This window comes from Lepisosteus platostomus, chromosome 14 (assembly GCF_059453375.1).
Source record: "Lepisosteus platostomus isolate fLepPlt1 chromosome 14, fLepPlt1.hap1, whole genome shotgun sequence".
NCBI classification, from domain to species: domain Eukaryota; kingdom Metazoa; phylum Chordata; class Actinopteri; order Semionotiformes; family Lepisosteidae; genus Lepisosteus; species Lepisosteus platostomus.
The window spans coordinates 28,429,732-28,446,457 of NC_142624.1; the positions used below are offsets into that span (position 1 = coordinate 28,429,732).

Sequence of the window (16,726 nt, forward strand, 5' to 3'; positions counted from 1 at the left end):
TGCAGGTGAATGACAAAATAACAATTTAGCAATTCCATTATTATTAAATTGATCCATCAAATATTGCTATAATAACACTAGCAATATTAATAAAGAGACTTGTCCATAGTTTGGAATCCAGTAAAATGTAAGTATAAGATAATACTCTAGATATAAACTATAACGTATGAATATATTTATTGAATCCATGAATGTGTTATTAAGGAATTAAACAATTTGTCTGTAATATACAAATTAAATCCTCTTTTCTAAAGAAGAGCCTGGCAGGCATTATTGGATTGAAATTGGTTGAACAAGTTTGCTATGATACTTGTTATGATATGATATGATACTTGTCATTAAGAGTCCCTGGCCTCCAGATGCTTTAAGCATTAACCCACACTGCCATCTATTTCCTTCAACTAATTCCTTATGAAAGCTGGATAGGCTGTTAAATCAGGTACCACACGTTACCAGGGAACATTAACATATTTTAACGTGGCCATCAATCATGTAGACTGACACACTTCTTATATCCACATTATCATGAGACAGGTTGCATGATTTTGTTTCTCTTTTTCATTTCAGAAGATTATTGTCAATGGGCTTTCAAAGATGCTATTGGAAATTTGAAAAATAAGAATTAAAAAAGGAGAATACATGCAGAGATGTATTTTATTAGATCAACTGTAAGAAAACTGTTCAAAGGCATACAGCACAAACTGTTTCTGCAAACAGAAAAATAGAGAGTTAATGTACACATTAACATTTTTGTCAGAGTAGTGGGAATTCTATTTTAATTCACATATTTATTAAGTTGTAGATTTAATAAATAGTGAATATATTGTAAATGTACATTTTTATGCTTTACACTATTAAATTTACCACATGTGAATACTAAACATAATGTTACAGGAATGACAACAATCCTGTAGAAATTAAATTTCATTGTTATATCCTGCAGATAATATGTGAATTTTCTACGAATTAATAGCACTCAGAAGGGAGTGAGAAAACTTTGTTCTGGAAATTCTTTGGCAGATAATACAGACCTTGAATGACCCCTCATTTTGGCAGTCTGCTTTGTGTTTTGTGTTCGTGCCACAGTTTCACAACAGTTTCACAGGTTTGTGCTCTCTGAAAAACTAATAGAGTGTAAGTTTCATTGCTTAGTAAAATGAGCTGTCAGTGATGCTAATTAGAGGACATGGAGAGTTAAGGGTCTTGATGAGGAATGAGTGGTGTACTGTAATAAGGGTGCTGGCAAATTCGTTTATAACAATGGTGCATGTTTAATTATTCATGTCAGGCTATACATTCATTGCAGAAAGAAATGTGAGGGCTATGCTTTGGTATTCTGTACACAAAATAGTTTGTGGTTAATCTGGCATCAAAGAGGAGGAAGATATGCTCGTTATTTTGTCTGGATATATGCTTCGAAATATACTCTAATTCAATTGAACACAAATGCCTTAATGAAAAACAGGGGTCTTAATTTTTCTGTTTATTGAATGAATGTGTCTGAACTTTCCATTGAAATGTTCTTTTGTAAGTGAATAAATTGTTGAATGGTTCCTGTGTAAAAGAGGGCTAAGACTAAAAGAAGCAAATAAACAAAAAAACAAACAACAAAAGCAGGTAGTTCTGATATTTGCTACAAAGAATGACAGGGAGTTTTAAATTAACTTTGGCCACTAGAATAATGTGAATAATGGCCTGTGAAGCCTATTGTTCTAATGTCACACAGTTAGCATGATGATCCTGCACAGTTTGCGCCAAAATGCTTGGTTTTATTGAATAAATATTCTTCCACTTTGGAATTATTGCATTGCACTCTGGTACTTTACAGAGCCTGTATCATTTGTTTCCTATCTCATATTCTGTAGCTCAATTTTTAATGTTCTAAAATATTTGTGAATGTGTCAGTCTGCAGCTGCACTCTGTCATTATATTTAATCTGGGCAGGTGTAACTGACAATATTACCACATGGTGACTGGTGAGTAAGGGCAGGTGGTAGTTAAAAGTGTGTTTAATATTGCCATCTTTAAACACTTTTTAGATGTCACTTAAAATGGGGAGAAACCTCATTTATAATTAATAAGATAAAACATATTAATTGCAAAGATATGATTCCTTCGCTTATGATCCATGCTTTGTTTTCAATAATTGGAGAACTGTTATCTGATAATCTGAAAACATGCTAGTAAAATTTCTCTGTGCATTTAATAGGCTTACTGTATACTGACTCTTCATGATGAGTTATTCGCCATGATGTTATCAGAGAGTTAATTAAATAATTCAGAAATTAAATAATTAATTTTTCAGGTAATGGCATCATAACAATGAATCCATGATTAATGCATGCAGTTAAAAATTGGGTGTAGAGTAAATGAAGTTAATGTACAGAATTTTGTGTGATCTGTAACTGATCACACCTTTCACATCATCTAGCCAGTATTTGTCAGATCTCAGCCACTAATAAAAATTATACCTTGTAGGTTATATTGGCGGGCCAGTAGTTGGCACTCTTCCCTCTTCCCTCAGGAAGCATCATGACTGAGTACTGTAGGAAGTGCTGTCCTTCAGATGAGACATTAAACCAAAGTCCTAAATACTTGGTCACTGAGATCCCAAGGCACCATTTTTAAAAATAATAGGGGGGGTTAACCCTGGTGTCTTTGCTAATTTTCTCTTTGGACTTGCATGATCTTACCTCAATAAAAAAAACCTCCTTAATTTATGTGATGAAAGAATTTCTCATGTCACCTGCTCCGCTGTGTTGTGAGGCTGCTGGCACTTAATGGCTGTCGTGTATCACCCAGGTGGGTGCTGCACTTCAGTGGTGAATGAATGTGTCCCCTACCATATGTGAAGTGCTCTGGGATCCTAAGAGATGAAAAGTACTATACAATAATGCAAGCAATTATAATTAATTATTAATTAAGATCCCCTTCCTGCAATGACATAGATTGATCCGTGTCATTATTCTTCCCTTCTGTTAGGTTCATACCCAAGCCTTCTGTCCAAATTTAGTTTTCTTTTCTTTCCTATTTTTTCCTGTAGTGCATGGTTGGAACTACTCAATATTGGCTGGGTTTGCATTATTTTACTGGCCAGCAACTATGAAGAGATATAGGACTTTAACGTGAGCTCCAAGGCCGGCAGAACAACATCGACTGAGATAATAGCCAGAAGCTGAATGAATTTGAACTCTTGGTTGAAGTGTCCTTTCATATGAGCAGAAGTGAGCATAAACCTAATTTTCTCAAAATCACTGAAAGTAAGTCCTCACTTTACGTGTTGGCAAATGAGCCCTTGTCCACACTTCATTTAACTACAGGAATTTAATACCACAACCACCCCATACTGCCCTAAACGTCTGGACAGCATGACCATATGTGGGTCATTGCTCTCTGGAGCTCAGTGGCTAATAAAATCTATTGTGTCAAGTGGTCAACAAACTCACATTAGGAGAGCAATAAAGAAGCATTTTCACAAGGCATAGCTGCTAATGATTACCATATTCACAACAGAAACAAATTAATATTTCTTAGCACAAGGTTATTCCACGAAGTTGCTCAATGAATTGGGTTTGCCTCATTCACAACAAACATTTTATTTTAGAAGGAACAAGTAAAGATTTATTCCATGCTGAAAAGAAGAAAAAAAACATGACATTTCGGCTGTGGAGGCTTCTTCGGGTGTTTTATTTTAGAATTTTACTCATACAAAAATAAACATTAAATCGATTTTTTTCTGCCTATATATTTGAGAAGAATTACCTATTACTTTTAGGATTTTGGGGGTCTTTTTCTGAATTGGTCAGAGCTACAGTTGATAGCAAGTAGCGGACAATTCACGATATCCACCATGTGAAATAGAAGAACACAAAAGCCCATGCCAGAATGCTTTTGAGAAGGGATGTTTCCTGCATGAAAGCTATTAAGCACCATGAGATGTAAAAATAAGAAGACAATTCACTTAATTACAGTTAAGATGACAGCTCATCTACATAGCTCAATGAAGCCAAAATCAGTTGTGATCAACAGGGACTGACTGTTCTCCTGAGATCTCTCCTGGCTTTACAGTACACTCTCCAGCCACATTAATCTTCTAATAAAGAGGGTGGCAAGCTAGTGTAGCGCATATGTGACTTCTAATAAAGACTGATTGTTGTTACTCCCCCACTCGCTCATTACCACCCGCATACGTTTACAATCTCCCTCACATTTTCTTAAAAGTTAACATCTCACACTTAATACACTGTAGAGAAATGCGACATAAAACGGCTTTTGTCACAGTTGAAGAAAAAAAAGGTGAGTCCACGGCGATCGCCCTTGAAAATACATATGCCCTACAAGTTACCAGTTACAAGTCTCTCTTCATCCTAGATAAAAAACGCTCCGATTTATGCATTCATTGCCTGACTGATTACAGTAAGGTTGCCCAGTGCCTATCGTTCAGGACCGAGGCACGCTGACAAAGAGGCTGCTCAGCAAAGCGAAAACTCCTTCGAGACTGGAGCTCGAGTGTGCCCTCTGTGTTCCGCAGTCGGTTCTTGGGTGAGGTCTGTTCTTCGCAATCTCTCACGGAGGAAGCAGAGGAACAGTAGGAAGCACTGAAGTAACCTTCAGTTCCTGCACTGCAGGGTTACATTTCTATCTTCATGGGAAAAGTGTGGAAACAACAGATGTACCCCCAGTACACTTACTACTATCCCCAGTACCTGCAAGCCAAGGTACGTTAATTTCGTTTCAAGGGTATATGGCTATGAAATATTAAAATAATGTGCTTGCCTTTGTTCTAGAAAGCTGCTTGTGCTGTATACAGCCAGACTTTTGAAAACGTAGTTCGTTTTTATTGTTACGAAGTGAACCGGATAATCTCATGCCTCAAGCACTTTTATTCTGTTTAATGTTGTCAGAACCGTTGTTTTTTTTTTCTTTTTTGCATAAATCCTTCTTCTAACCTAAAGGTTGTAGCGGTCATTTCCAATTAACTGTTGCAACTCATAAGAATTTGTTTCCTGCATTAATATTTTTCGTACCGCAGAAAATGTGGGCGAAACCGGAGCTTCAGAGGAATCTGGGTTGGTTTGGATAGTTTGCAACTTCGTTTTATGCCTCTAGAAAAAAGGGAGAAACTGAGTTGAAGCATTTACACAAAACTTATGAAACGATCCGTTAATTGAAGGCGTTTTTTGTTGATTATTGTTACTTATAATACGCTATAGTTAACTATGCTGTGTAGGACGTTAAAATGTTGAAGCGAGTTAGTTTAAATGAGGTAGTGAAACCGTTTAGTGATTTTAACTGCTTGTCAATGGTAGTAGCATTACAATTTCCCAAATGTCCTTCTGGACATTTTAATACTAGAAATAGCATTGTAGTATCATATTTGAATAGATAATATGTAGCTACAAGTACTCAATATATGTGAGTGGAAAGAAAATCAAACAAATTAATGTTTGCTGTTAATTTTCTGGAAGACTGTAACTGCTGCACAATGCAGTCGTGTTGTTTTACTAACAGTCCATGTAATTTGATACTCTTTTGAGAGTTCAAGTTCAGACTGAATGGTAAAACTTTAAATCTGTAAATCGTTTGAAGAATTTACTATGGTAATCAAATAGTGTCAATAACTTAGGGTAACGTTTGATAGTATCATATTCACAGGACCTATTTAAAACATACTTCATCTACATACTGTATATCATTCCACGTGAAATAATATCTTCCTTTAACCCATTTATTGGGCACTGCAGAATACATAAGTCTATAGAGAATATACATTATATTTTTGGATGGACTATTAGGTCTTTTACAGGGATTTAACTATTACTAAAATGCTACTATTTACAATTTCCATGAATTAAAAGTTTGATATTCATTTATCAGTTTAGAAGAAAAAAATATATAAAACAGGATCACAGTTTTAGTATGGATCCCTCTGTCATTTCAATTTTTTATGTTGCACAATATGGTAACTAACTTTTTTAAGAATTTAAGAACGTGAGAAATGTTGCAAACAAGAGGAGGATATTGGGTTTATCTAGGCCATTTGGTTGTTTATAGCTAATTAATTAGAAGATCCCATCCCATTATTTCCTGCGATAAGCCAGGGTATCAGCTTCAACAACACAGCTGGATAGCCATACACATTTAACTATATATTTAGTTTCCTTCATTATTGCTTCCTCTCATAGTATAGATGATGATGATATATTGTATCAACATAAACAGCTAGGCTTAAGCCTTCTTTAAAAGCAGCTGTCTTCAAACGAGGATAAAGGTTTCTGATATTGTATCTGCCAAACCTTGTTTTTGCTCTCTGCATGAATATTCTGCATTTGTCTACATGAAACATCATATACCATGTGTTGGGTTAGTCTTAATTTTTATTTACATTATGTTTAATTTAATGTGCTTTTTCTAAGATGTTTGTTAATCCTTCTAGTTTGGCATTGTCAGCAAGCCTAACCAGTTTGCTAACTATAGCAAAATCAAGTAATGATAGTACTGATTAGTATGATTAGTACTATAGATCCTTGTACAGATCCTTGAGGTACTCCACAACATACATCACCCACATTTGAGAGTTTGCCCCTCGTCTGTACTCTTTGTTTTCTATATAGCTGTGAATTGGTTAATGGTTATAAACTCTTAATTCCAAACACAGTCCGTGAATGCCTCCCGACCTATAAATTGAGAGTCCATCTTTTATCAGGAAGCCTTTTGAAAATCTATATGTACCACACTGTCTGTGTGTGTGAATGACTGATTGTTCTTAGAACTCAACAAGTTAGTTCAAGCTTTTCAAAATCTTGCTTTTTTAAATCTATGTTGACTATTCCCTCTGAACTAATATCCATATAGGTGATCCTCTAATTCTAATCCTAGTTCTAATTATCGTTTCCATAAACTTACATATGATTGAATCAGACATATTGGTCTGCAGTTATTTTTCTTATGTTTTGCCACCCTTGTATAGATGGGCACTACCCTAGCAGTGTTCCAGTTCTAGCAATTTTTGTTTCTGCTCACTAAACATACTTAAGGTGTTGTTCATAAAAATAGATTGTATATCAATGCTTCAGCCTCATTCATGAAAGCACCGTCAGGGTAACATAATGGTTATGTAGCCCTGGAACATTAAAAGTTATTGGAAAATTAATTACTTGCAAGTGTGGACTTCAGTATGCAAGAGTGCCCAAGTCTGACTACAGGGTAATGGTAAAGTGAGCTGTGGTAACGGGTTGTAGAATTCAAATTATAGCAATAGGACAAAGGTGCAAAGACAGCTGAAATACTCCATTCCCAAATGTATTCTAAAACAGGAGCTTAGGGAAGTGTCAGATATGCTGTATGAAGCTCCTGTAAAAAACAGAAAACACGTTTGGCCCTTTGGATGGCAAATGGCCATCTCTACATGACTGAGAAAATATGAATGAAATAGGTATCAATATCAACACTCCATATATGTCCTTGTTCACTGTAGAGACATACGGGAAATCATCATATTTGGTATACACAAGTAAAGAAAGTGTGTATGATCAAGGTGCACCACTCCATTACACTAATGCAGTGGTGCACCCTGATCCTAATTGTTTTTGTAATACAGAAGCTGAAGTGCTATTCAGTAAATCTCCTGCATTTTGTTTAAAACAAACATTTATTTAATTTCTTTTTAACTCGCATCTATAACTTTTTCTCATTGTAATTTTCTTAACACAAACCTGTAAAAAAGAAAAGGCATGGAAATTTTTCAGAATTTCACTTACACACTTCTGAATATAAAAACATCTTACAAATGAGAGGAGGCCATTTGGCAAAAATTTGGCTGCTAGCTAATTGTTTCAAGGATCTCATCCAGCTGATTGTTGGGAGAAGCCAGGGCATCAGCTTTGACAACATGGCAGGGTAGCTGATTCCAGACTCCTACAACCCTCTGCAAAAAAAAAGCCTTGAGAATTTTCTCCAAATATTCAATATTTCATTTAGAACTTATGAAAATAAGAAACGCTGCAAACAAGAGGAGGCAAGACAGCCTATCTAGCTCGTTTGGCTGCCAGCTAATTGATTCAAGGATCTTGTCCAGTCTCTTTTTGAAGGAAGCCAGGGTATCAGCATTGACAACATGGCTGGGTAGCTTATTCCAGACTCCCACAACCCGCTGTGTAAAAAAAAAAAGTGCCAAAAATTTGTCAGACCAGAAAGGGAAAATTTAAAAAAATACCATAGATTTTATTTCAGCTTCACAGAAAAGGAAAGAACAAATTAACTGCTAAGAGTTACACAAACATAAGGCTGTTCTATATAAGGGAAGGCATTCAACACTTTAAAGGAGAGACATGTAGAGGTGAATAAGGGGATCTGAGTACAGTTAACCATGCACCTTAACAATGTGGTATATGGATGCTTTGTACCCAGACCCAGGGGAAAAAAAAACAAGTAGACGAGATACAACTGGGAAATATAAACGTTTTCTGTCAGCTTCAACTAGGGAAAATAAAACTGTATTTTATGTGTCAGGAAATACAAAAATAAGCACTGGGCTTTTGAAAAACATAAAATGTGAGATGCCTTATGAAAAGTAACCATAAGTGGTATTCTAATGCTACAATTGCAAAATTGATCTTCTATCAGTGATAGCAATGGAAATGCATATAGTATATGAATATTGACAATAGCCTCATCCCAGAATGGACTCACTCACAGTATTGCATTGATCCAGCAGTGTGGGAACTGCTCACTTAGGCTAGGCTTTGCACTTCTTTTCTCTGTCTCATCCTGACAAAGATGTAAAGTTGTTCTGTCTGTTGAGCTGAAGTCTTTGTCTTGTGTCATGATCAGAGACAGGGAAATGATCCTTTTGTAGTTTAAAGCTACAAGCCAGCAAAATCAACCTCACGGCTTTGATAAGTCTCCTTTCCCCTGCCAACACCCTGTCTTAGTCAAGTTGATAAGTACTGTACCTATATTACTGCCAGAACTGAAATTGCATCCGGATTCTAAGTGCAAGACCTCAATGACACAACAGCACACATAAACATTAATTTAACATTGATAGAAAAATATAATGTCAGACACCAACACATCATTTAGAGAAAAATTAAATAAAGTAGCATGAATGTTTCCCATTGACAAGCCTATGTTCTTAACTGCTGGCAATTCAGTAGGTGGTATTTTCCATGTTGTAAAAGCCATTGACCATTAGCCATTTTGATTAATCACTTTTAGTTTATGCAAATTAGAAAAAAGGGTTGTTTTGACTTTTTGTCCTTTGTCACAGTAATACAACCACCTTCCCAGCAAATCCTGTTATTGAATTTGGTAAAAAGGCACAATAATAATGTCTTTTAGTGCCCTTGTAAAACAGCTGATAGGATAACCCTTATAGAAAGTATTAAATATCTGATTGTGTCAGAAAAATATAATATGTAAATAAGTCACAGCCAGTTCTCTGAATAATAACTTTATAATAACAATAACTTTTATTTATAAAGCGCATTTCCAAACCCAAGGACACTGTACATCATGAATAAAATAAAGAAAAACAAGACGTACAATAAAAGTAACTGAAGACAAAAACCCAAGAGAAGCTGAAGCTTATCCCTAAAGCTTGTGGGCAACACTTTAGATTAAGGGCAACAAATAGCATTTATAAAAACATTAAAAATTAATTGTATTAATTAAATATTATTATAGTGACCTCAATGTAATAATACCCTGATCTGCTGTAGATACATTTGTTAGTAACATAACCCTAATTCTGGCTGTATCTTGAACTACATTATTAACATTTTTATGACTGTTTATAACATCATTACTAACATGTTAATAGATTATGTATACATGGTTATTAACAAATGTGGAAACTAACATGATGGCAGGAAGTGCAACAGCTGAAGAAAATCTGAGCAGCTGTGTGTTGCTGGAACTGGGATTACTTTATGCCACAATGCTATCGGATAATAGCAGACAAGGATCACTGTGGTCACGGATAGTTGTTTTGGTTATAATGCTATTAAGGATTATTTTTTCCAAAGAAGTACATTATATGACTTCAGTGGCCAGCTTAATAAAGTAAACTGAATTTATGGCAGTGCATGTGGCAGTTGTTGACGGTAAAGTCAAAGCCACTAGTGAAAATCAAGGATGAAATGAAAATTCATGACTGAAGAAGGATGGAAGAGGAGTCATGCCTCATTATGCACAGAATACATGAGCCGGTGCAAAGCTGATAAAGAAAAGAAAGGACGCTCTAAAAGGCATTGATATTTGCGACAAAAGTAAATGTTTTTCTGTCATGTCTATCACTTTGTTTTGAGTAAATGTACCATTGGTACTTGTTTAACCAGTCCTGTGCACTGTGGTGTTTTATTTGTTTCAGACAGTGAAATCGCTTTTAACTAAATCAAGTAAGGATAGTTGCAGAATACATCTACATGATTATTATAGTCTTCATAAAACAGTTTTATAAAAAATGACACATTTCCTAGATTACGTTTATGTAGTCTGGAAACAATTTCCTCCCTCACATTTTGAATATATAAGAAGAAATATTGTACTGCTTCATCCTTTAGAGTACCACAGAAACATATGTTTAAATGAAAAGGATGTGGTCCACTCTCATCTTTTATATAATTAGTTTATCATATATATATAAACAAGATTTACAAAATGGCCGAGATATTACAATTGTTTTTGTCAAGCATTTTAAGATGATTAATACAGTTTGCTCAGTTATTTTGTGGATTAAATGGTTCTCATATTAATAGAATACGTTTACCACAAGAAAATACATCACTGTATTTCTATTACAGTTCTCTTGCCTTGCTAAGACACTGTGTGTAGATTAATGTGGTGCCTGTGCTTTATATCACATTTAGAAATAAATGCCAGCCTTTCTGTTTCATGAATCAGTATAAGATTCTAGCCATTTGAACAAGTTCTACAAAAGGTATGTCTTTGTCTTTAAGCTTTTATTATACTCGTTATGCAATTTTGTATGAATGTGAATCCTTTATTTTGACAGTATGCCATGTTTGAATATGAATTGCGACCATGATTTTAATATAGATCTGCTTTTTAGACTGAGCTGCTCTGCAGTGGTAATAAAAAGGAGTCTTGCAAATAATTTGATCGTATTGCCCAGTATAGTAATTATATTCATTGCAGTACAAAATCATCAGAAAAAATAGGTCATAGCAGAACTCCTCAGCTGTTTCTTTGGGTGACATAAATGGAACTAAAAGCTGCACATCTTTGATTATTCTCAGCTACATGCAGTACCAGAGAGGGAATGCTAAATTGTGATTATTTGTAAGGTTAAGGTTGTTTTACACATCACAGAAAGGCACAGAGGTTTGAAATCCTTGACTAATCCTAGTTTAGTCAAATTGAATCCGGAAAAAAAAGTGGTTCATTTTGAGTGCATCGCCCCTGCAATAAACCAACAAACTCGAAATGCCAGCAGTCAGGACAGGTGGCACGGCCACTCACGTCTTTGATGAGACGAAGGAGAAAACCCACTGACACAGACAGTCCAGATTACAGAAGCGCAATCATCAGTGTTTTATCATTTACAGGTCATTTACCAGTGTAGAATTTCCAGGAAAATAAGTATAGGAAAACTCATGCTCTTTTTAATTAAAAAACACATACATTTTTTTGTAAGATATACTTTGGAACATTAAATTAGCATTCATGCCTTGAAAACGAAAAATGATGTTGTTTCTGGGGAAGCAGTGCTACATATAGAGGATTCATTCCTCAGTGAAGATTATGCATGCAGAATATTGTTGTACTTAATAGTAGTATTACTCCATGGGTCAGGGGATATTTGGAAATGTTTGTGGTAATTTTTGTGCTATAATATAACAAAAAGATATCTCTAGGAGTAATTTTGCATTTTTATATACGAATGATTTGCTTTATGTGCTCTTATGAAACATACATTATGCATGTGTTTAGTGCTGTTTTCTTTGATTGAAAAATGTAATTGACCTGCAGCAAATGATAGGAGGAGAAAAAAAGGTTCTTGCTTACACAGTACACTGTAGAGTGTCAAATTACATTTAAGAAACTATCTGGAAGTTAGGCCTTGATTTTGGGATTGTTTGTCATGATTTTTAAGTGTGGTATTTTAGAACATCTTTCAGTTTGTATTTTTGACTACAGGGGTGCAAGGTTATGCCCATTTAGTTGAATGGTTTGTAACTAATATTAATGTTAAAACATGTGATAGAGTCTACAGGGTCTAAGAGCTAGATATTGTGTTAGATTTATCAGAACAAGAAAAGTAATTTACTATATTGAATTATTGATGTGGCATTTTGAGTAATAAAAGTCGCTGTTCCTGCCCTTTTTTGTTTATTAGCTTAATTTCGGGTGCATTTACAAAACTGGAGACTTACCATTTAGTTTACCATTTATTTTACAAGAAGAATCGGTGAACCTCATTTGATGTCTTCCTGGGAAATGTACTGTATCACCACAGACTGTATTGTTATTATAGTATTTGGCGCTTTCTGAAAGGCACACAGACCTACTGATAGTATTCATCTTTAACATTAGTGCGTTATGGTTATTTTACAAGCACTTTATAGGTTTCTTAGCCATGTTTTGTTAATTTCTCTTCAGAACATTAATCATATTCCATTCACGACACTTTTAAACTACTTTTATATCCATGTGTATATTGCATCCTTTCACTGCTTATTTAAAAAGAATATTGCTATCTTCTCTTGCTCTTTCTGTCTCTGTATACAGATGCAAATATATATGTACTTAAGTGCAATATTATTTATAGATGTATCATCAAATGATCTTTTTACTTATTAAAAGTCTGTTGAATGGACTGTCCAATTGTATTTCATATTCATTATTTTTACTAAAATTGGTTAAGATTGTTTATGTATTTCATTTTTTTATTACAGGAGTTTATGATGTTTCCTTTTTTTTAATTCAGACTTTAATAACACATAACTTTTTCTCTAGAATAAACAAGACAGATTCGGTACCTAATGATTGTGCAGAAAGGCAGCATTATAGATACACTCTTAACTGTGTTTTACTAGCATATGCAGATCGACTGACCAACTTTAAAAGGTCTAGGTGCAGAATCCATTACATTGCATATTAAGCACCATGCATGTTTAATAAGCTTGACTGCATATAAAATCGCAGGCTCCCTTTAGGGCATTCCTTCCTATTATGTAACATTTAAGCACATGAATAATGCATTAATACTTTATAAAAGAAAATAACTGTCTCTAGTACTTTTATATCTACTACAATGTTATTCAATGAGCTTTTAGGATAGCTGAAAAAGAAAGTTCCTAACATTTAATATAGCTAATGCAGGAGCAGGTGGCTTGCTTTCCATCTAAATAATTAAAAAGGAAAAAACTGTAGTAATGGCTCGTAGTTAGAGTGTGGGCAGGATCCTTGCTCAGTTTTAAGCTCGTAATGTTAATAATGCCCACTAGGAGTGCATAATGCATTTTGTATTGATCAGATCAATTAAAGATAATTTTAAATTCTGTAACTGATACATCTAGAAAAAGCTCCTATTGTAATTTAACATAAAAAGCTATGTAACATTGTGATGTTTTTATAATAGCAAAATGGATCATGATGATGACAATTAAGTGGACGAGAGAAAAAGCTGATTCATGCTAATATTGGCAGTGTTACGTTTTTATTTCACAGGTTAATTATATTTCACCTGAAGGCCTACTGTTTTACTTTACAAGTATTAGACTTTGTAGAAGTCTTTACTTTATGTCACCTGAAGTCTTTTGTGGTTATTTGTAAGACTAAATTTTACAGATTTACAAATTCATACTTGCAAAAACAAAATATAATGCACAAACCATATTTGTATTAATTATACAAAATACAACAAATTTTACTTGATACATTTTATAGATTAAAAAAGAATGATTTGTAATATAATATTTAAATTCTAGATAGGATTTTTGGGGGTCAGTTACAATTAAGACTGTTTTTTTTTTTATTTGGGTGTTATCTGTGCTTTCTGACCAGTCCAACAAAATAACTGACCAGAATGTTTCCATCTTTTTCTAGATGGAAAACCGATTTTTTAACCTAGGCTCCCTGTCTATAGAGTCATGAATGAAAGGTAGTCTTTGCAGTAGACATAACAAGGAAAGAGTCATAACAAAGTGGTCTATTTCGTGATGAGACTGGGGTGGGCCTTTAAAGATCGGTCTCCCTACTGACCTTTCACGAAGGCCACTAATACAATTCCATGTTTCAGTAGACAGCCTTCATTTTTTCAAACAACGACAACTTGATCATTAAGGTTAAGATTCTTCAAATAACCTATTAACATATGTGCTTCATGACTGTTATATTCAGAATAAAAGAAACCTTTTTAAAGAATTTAGACTGTTCAAGTTACATTATAAAAAGAAGAATATATAGTAAACTACAAGTTAAACACCTGAATAAAGATGTTCTTTTATATTTTTAATTTTTTATGTATAGTATACAAATGACTAATTCTTTCATAGCTTCAGACTGGTTCAAACACTGTTCCCAACATTGTTTTTTCATAGTTTGGATTTGCATTTCATTGCCCAGGGACAAAGGTTGCTAACTGTTAACCAGTAAACAGGGCCTTGCTGATCAGAGTTTGCCTTTCTGGCAGAGATTTCTATTGTCCAGTTATGAGAGCACGGCCTTGGTGAATTTGTATGTGATGAGAGTCTGTCGTTTGCATCTGCGATTGAACTCACAAATGGTAATGCTAATTTGCTAATTCTTGGCAACTTTATGTGAGAACATATTTGCAAATAGTTTTCTGTAATCTGTCTGTAATTTCTTTTTCTGTAACCCACATTTCTTTCAGAAGACATATTGTTCTCTGACAGAGGGATTCTTTAAGAATTTATTTTTGCTTCATATATTGCAGCATTTTGGACAAATAGCCGCAGGAATGTTCTAAACCATTGTAGAAAGCATGACATATTTTATAGACAGCTGTATATTACAGTCAAGGTAATGAGCCAAAACTCCAGATCTTGCATGGTATATTTTTCAACCATTCTTACTTTGAAAAGGGCATATTCCTTAAAAGGAGTTTATTCTTTTAAGTCAAACACATGTTGCCCATCAAACACATGATGGGCTTTATTTTTACAGAGCACAGCACCTTGTCATAGATGCTCGGTTTAATTCTTAGTGGTAGATCATTTTGTGTAGAGTTTGCATGCTCTCTCCCTGTTTATGGTTGTTTTCTATGGATCATGTGCTTTCCTCCCACTTCCCAAAGAAATACGGTGTAGGTTTGTTTGTTTGCTGTGCAGGTTACCCTTAGCTGTTGAACATAACATGATATGTCATCTCCTGTCACGTGTAGTGTATGAAAGAAGAAGTAGCTTACTATCAGAGTTCTTCATTACATAATCAATAATGTAATTTCCAATTAAATACAGTAATTAAGAAATATAATAAAGTCATATCTACATAATAAGTAACATGGAACATGAAAAAAAAAGTTTTTTTGAAGATTCGAGTGACTGTTTTTTTTAACGGATTAATTTGTATTGCTGAAATCCAAAAAAGCAAAGTCCTTTTTTTTCCATGTGATAAATATAGCCATTTACTTACATTACTCAAGCTTAGTAACCTTACAAACCAGATTTCATGATTACGAAGAACATGATTGATTGTACATTGCTCTATTGATTTTGTACATGTTTGTGACAGGAGTTATTCTGAGCAAGGTTAGAGAAGTTAAGAGTTGACCTAGTGCCTTAAGAAAAAAGAAAATGTTTTTCCATTCAAGGAGAAAATGTTTTTTTTTCTTTGAATAAAATATAAATCCATATATGGCCCATTACCAGATTGTAAAAGCTGTAAGCTCAGATGTCTTGCTTGGAGGTTATCTCCTTTGCCCCTGCTCCAAACAAGTGACCATTGCCAAATGTTTGTATATATTTTTTGTTTGGCAGTCAGCAAGATATAACTGTAAGAATGAACGCATTAACTGCTGTTAGACATTAAGTATAGGCAATAGGAACAATACCATTATGCTGATCCTGAAAAAAAACGTATACAATGTTTACAATAAAGTTTGGAAAGTTGCCTGGCAGCAGAGTGTGCACAATTAAACAGCATAGCTGTACTGCTCTTTATGTCAGCAGGGAGCTAAAAAGCTTCTATTGTACTCATATGATTCTCATTCCTGATACTTTTGACATGAACAGAATGAGAGCTCAGTCTGCAGTAATACCCTCATCATTGTTTATGCTTACTATGAAGAAGCTATTTAAAAAAGAAAGAAAAAAAACAGAAGCATAAAAAAATGGAAAAGCATCTACAGTATGTTAAATCTGTGATGCATTTTGGATTCTTGGTAATTAATAATTGTAATTTTTACTAGGATTGTCTTATGTATTAATATTTATGTCCGGAAAAAGATGTAAACACTCAGTAATGATTGATTAAAATGATGAGGCGTGACTGAAAGCAATGAAAATAGCACATTCTGTAAGTCTAGCTTTAGTACAAGGATTAATTTAGGAAAATAGCATGTTTAAGTGAATAGCTTGCAGACACATGACTTTGCAAAATAATTGATTCTTCTTATACTGCAAAATGCATATTCCCTCTTGTCTGTTATTCAATTAGATATCTTGTTCCAGCCTTATTAATATTAACATAGTAAAATAAACATTTGTGTATATTATTGTTTTCCTGTATGTTTGGTTGT

At 34.3% G+C, this 16,726-nt stretch overlaps 1 protein-coding gene across 2 annotated transcripts in view; it reads left to right on the forward strand.

The window, feature by feature from the left end:
* The first annotated feature begins 4,517 nt into the window (after positions 1 to 4,517).
* Positions 4,518 to 16,726, forward strand: part of LOC148649166 (RNA-binding motif, single-stranded-interacting protein 1) — a 77,108-nt gene continuing 64,899 nt past the window's right edge. Inside the window, exon 1 of one of the 2 annotated variants that reach the window (XM_088605471.1) lies at positions 4,518 to 4,718. In XM_088605471.1, the coding sequence (XP_088461597.1) occupies positions 4,647 to 4,718 (72 nt within the window). In that variant the 5' untranslated portion in view covers positions 4,518 to 4,646. The remainder of the gene's footprint in view (positions 4,719 to 16,726) is intronic. The other variant, XM_088605469.1, reaches the window with a different exon arrangement.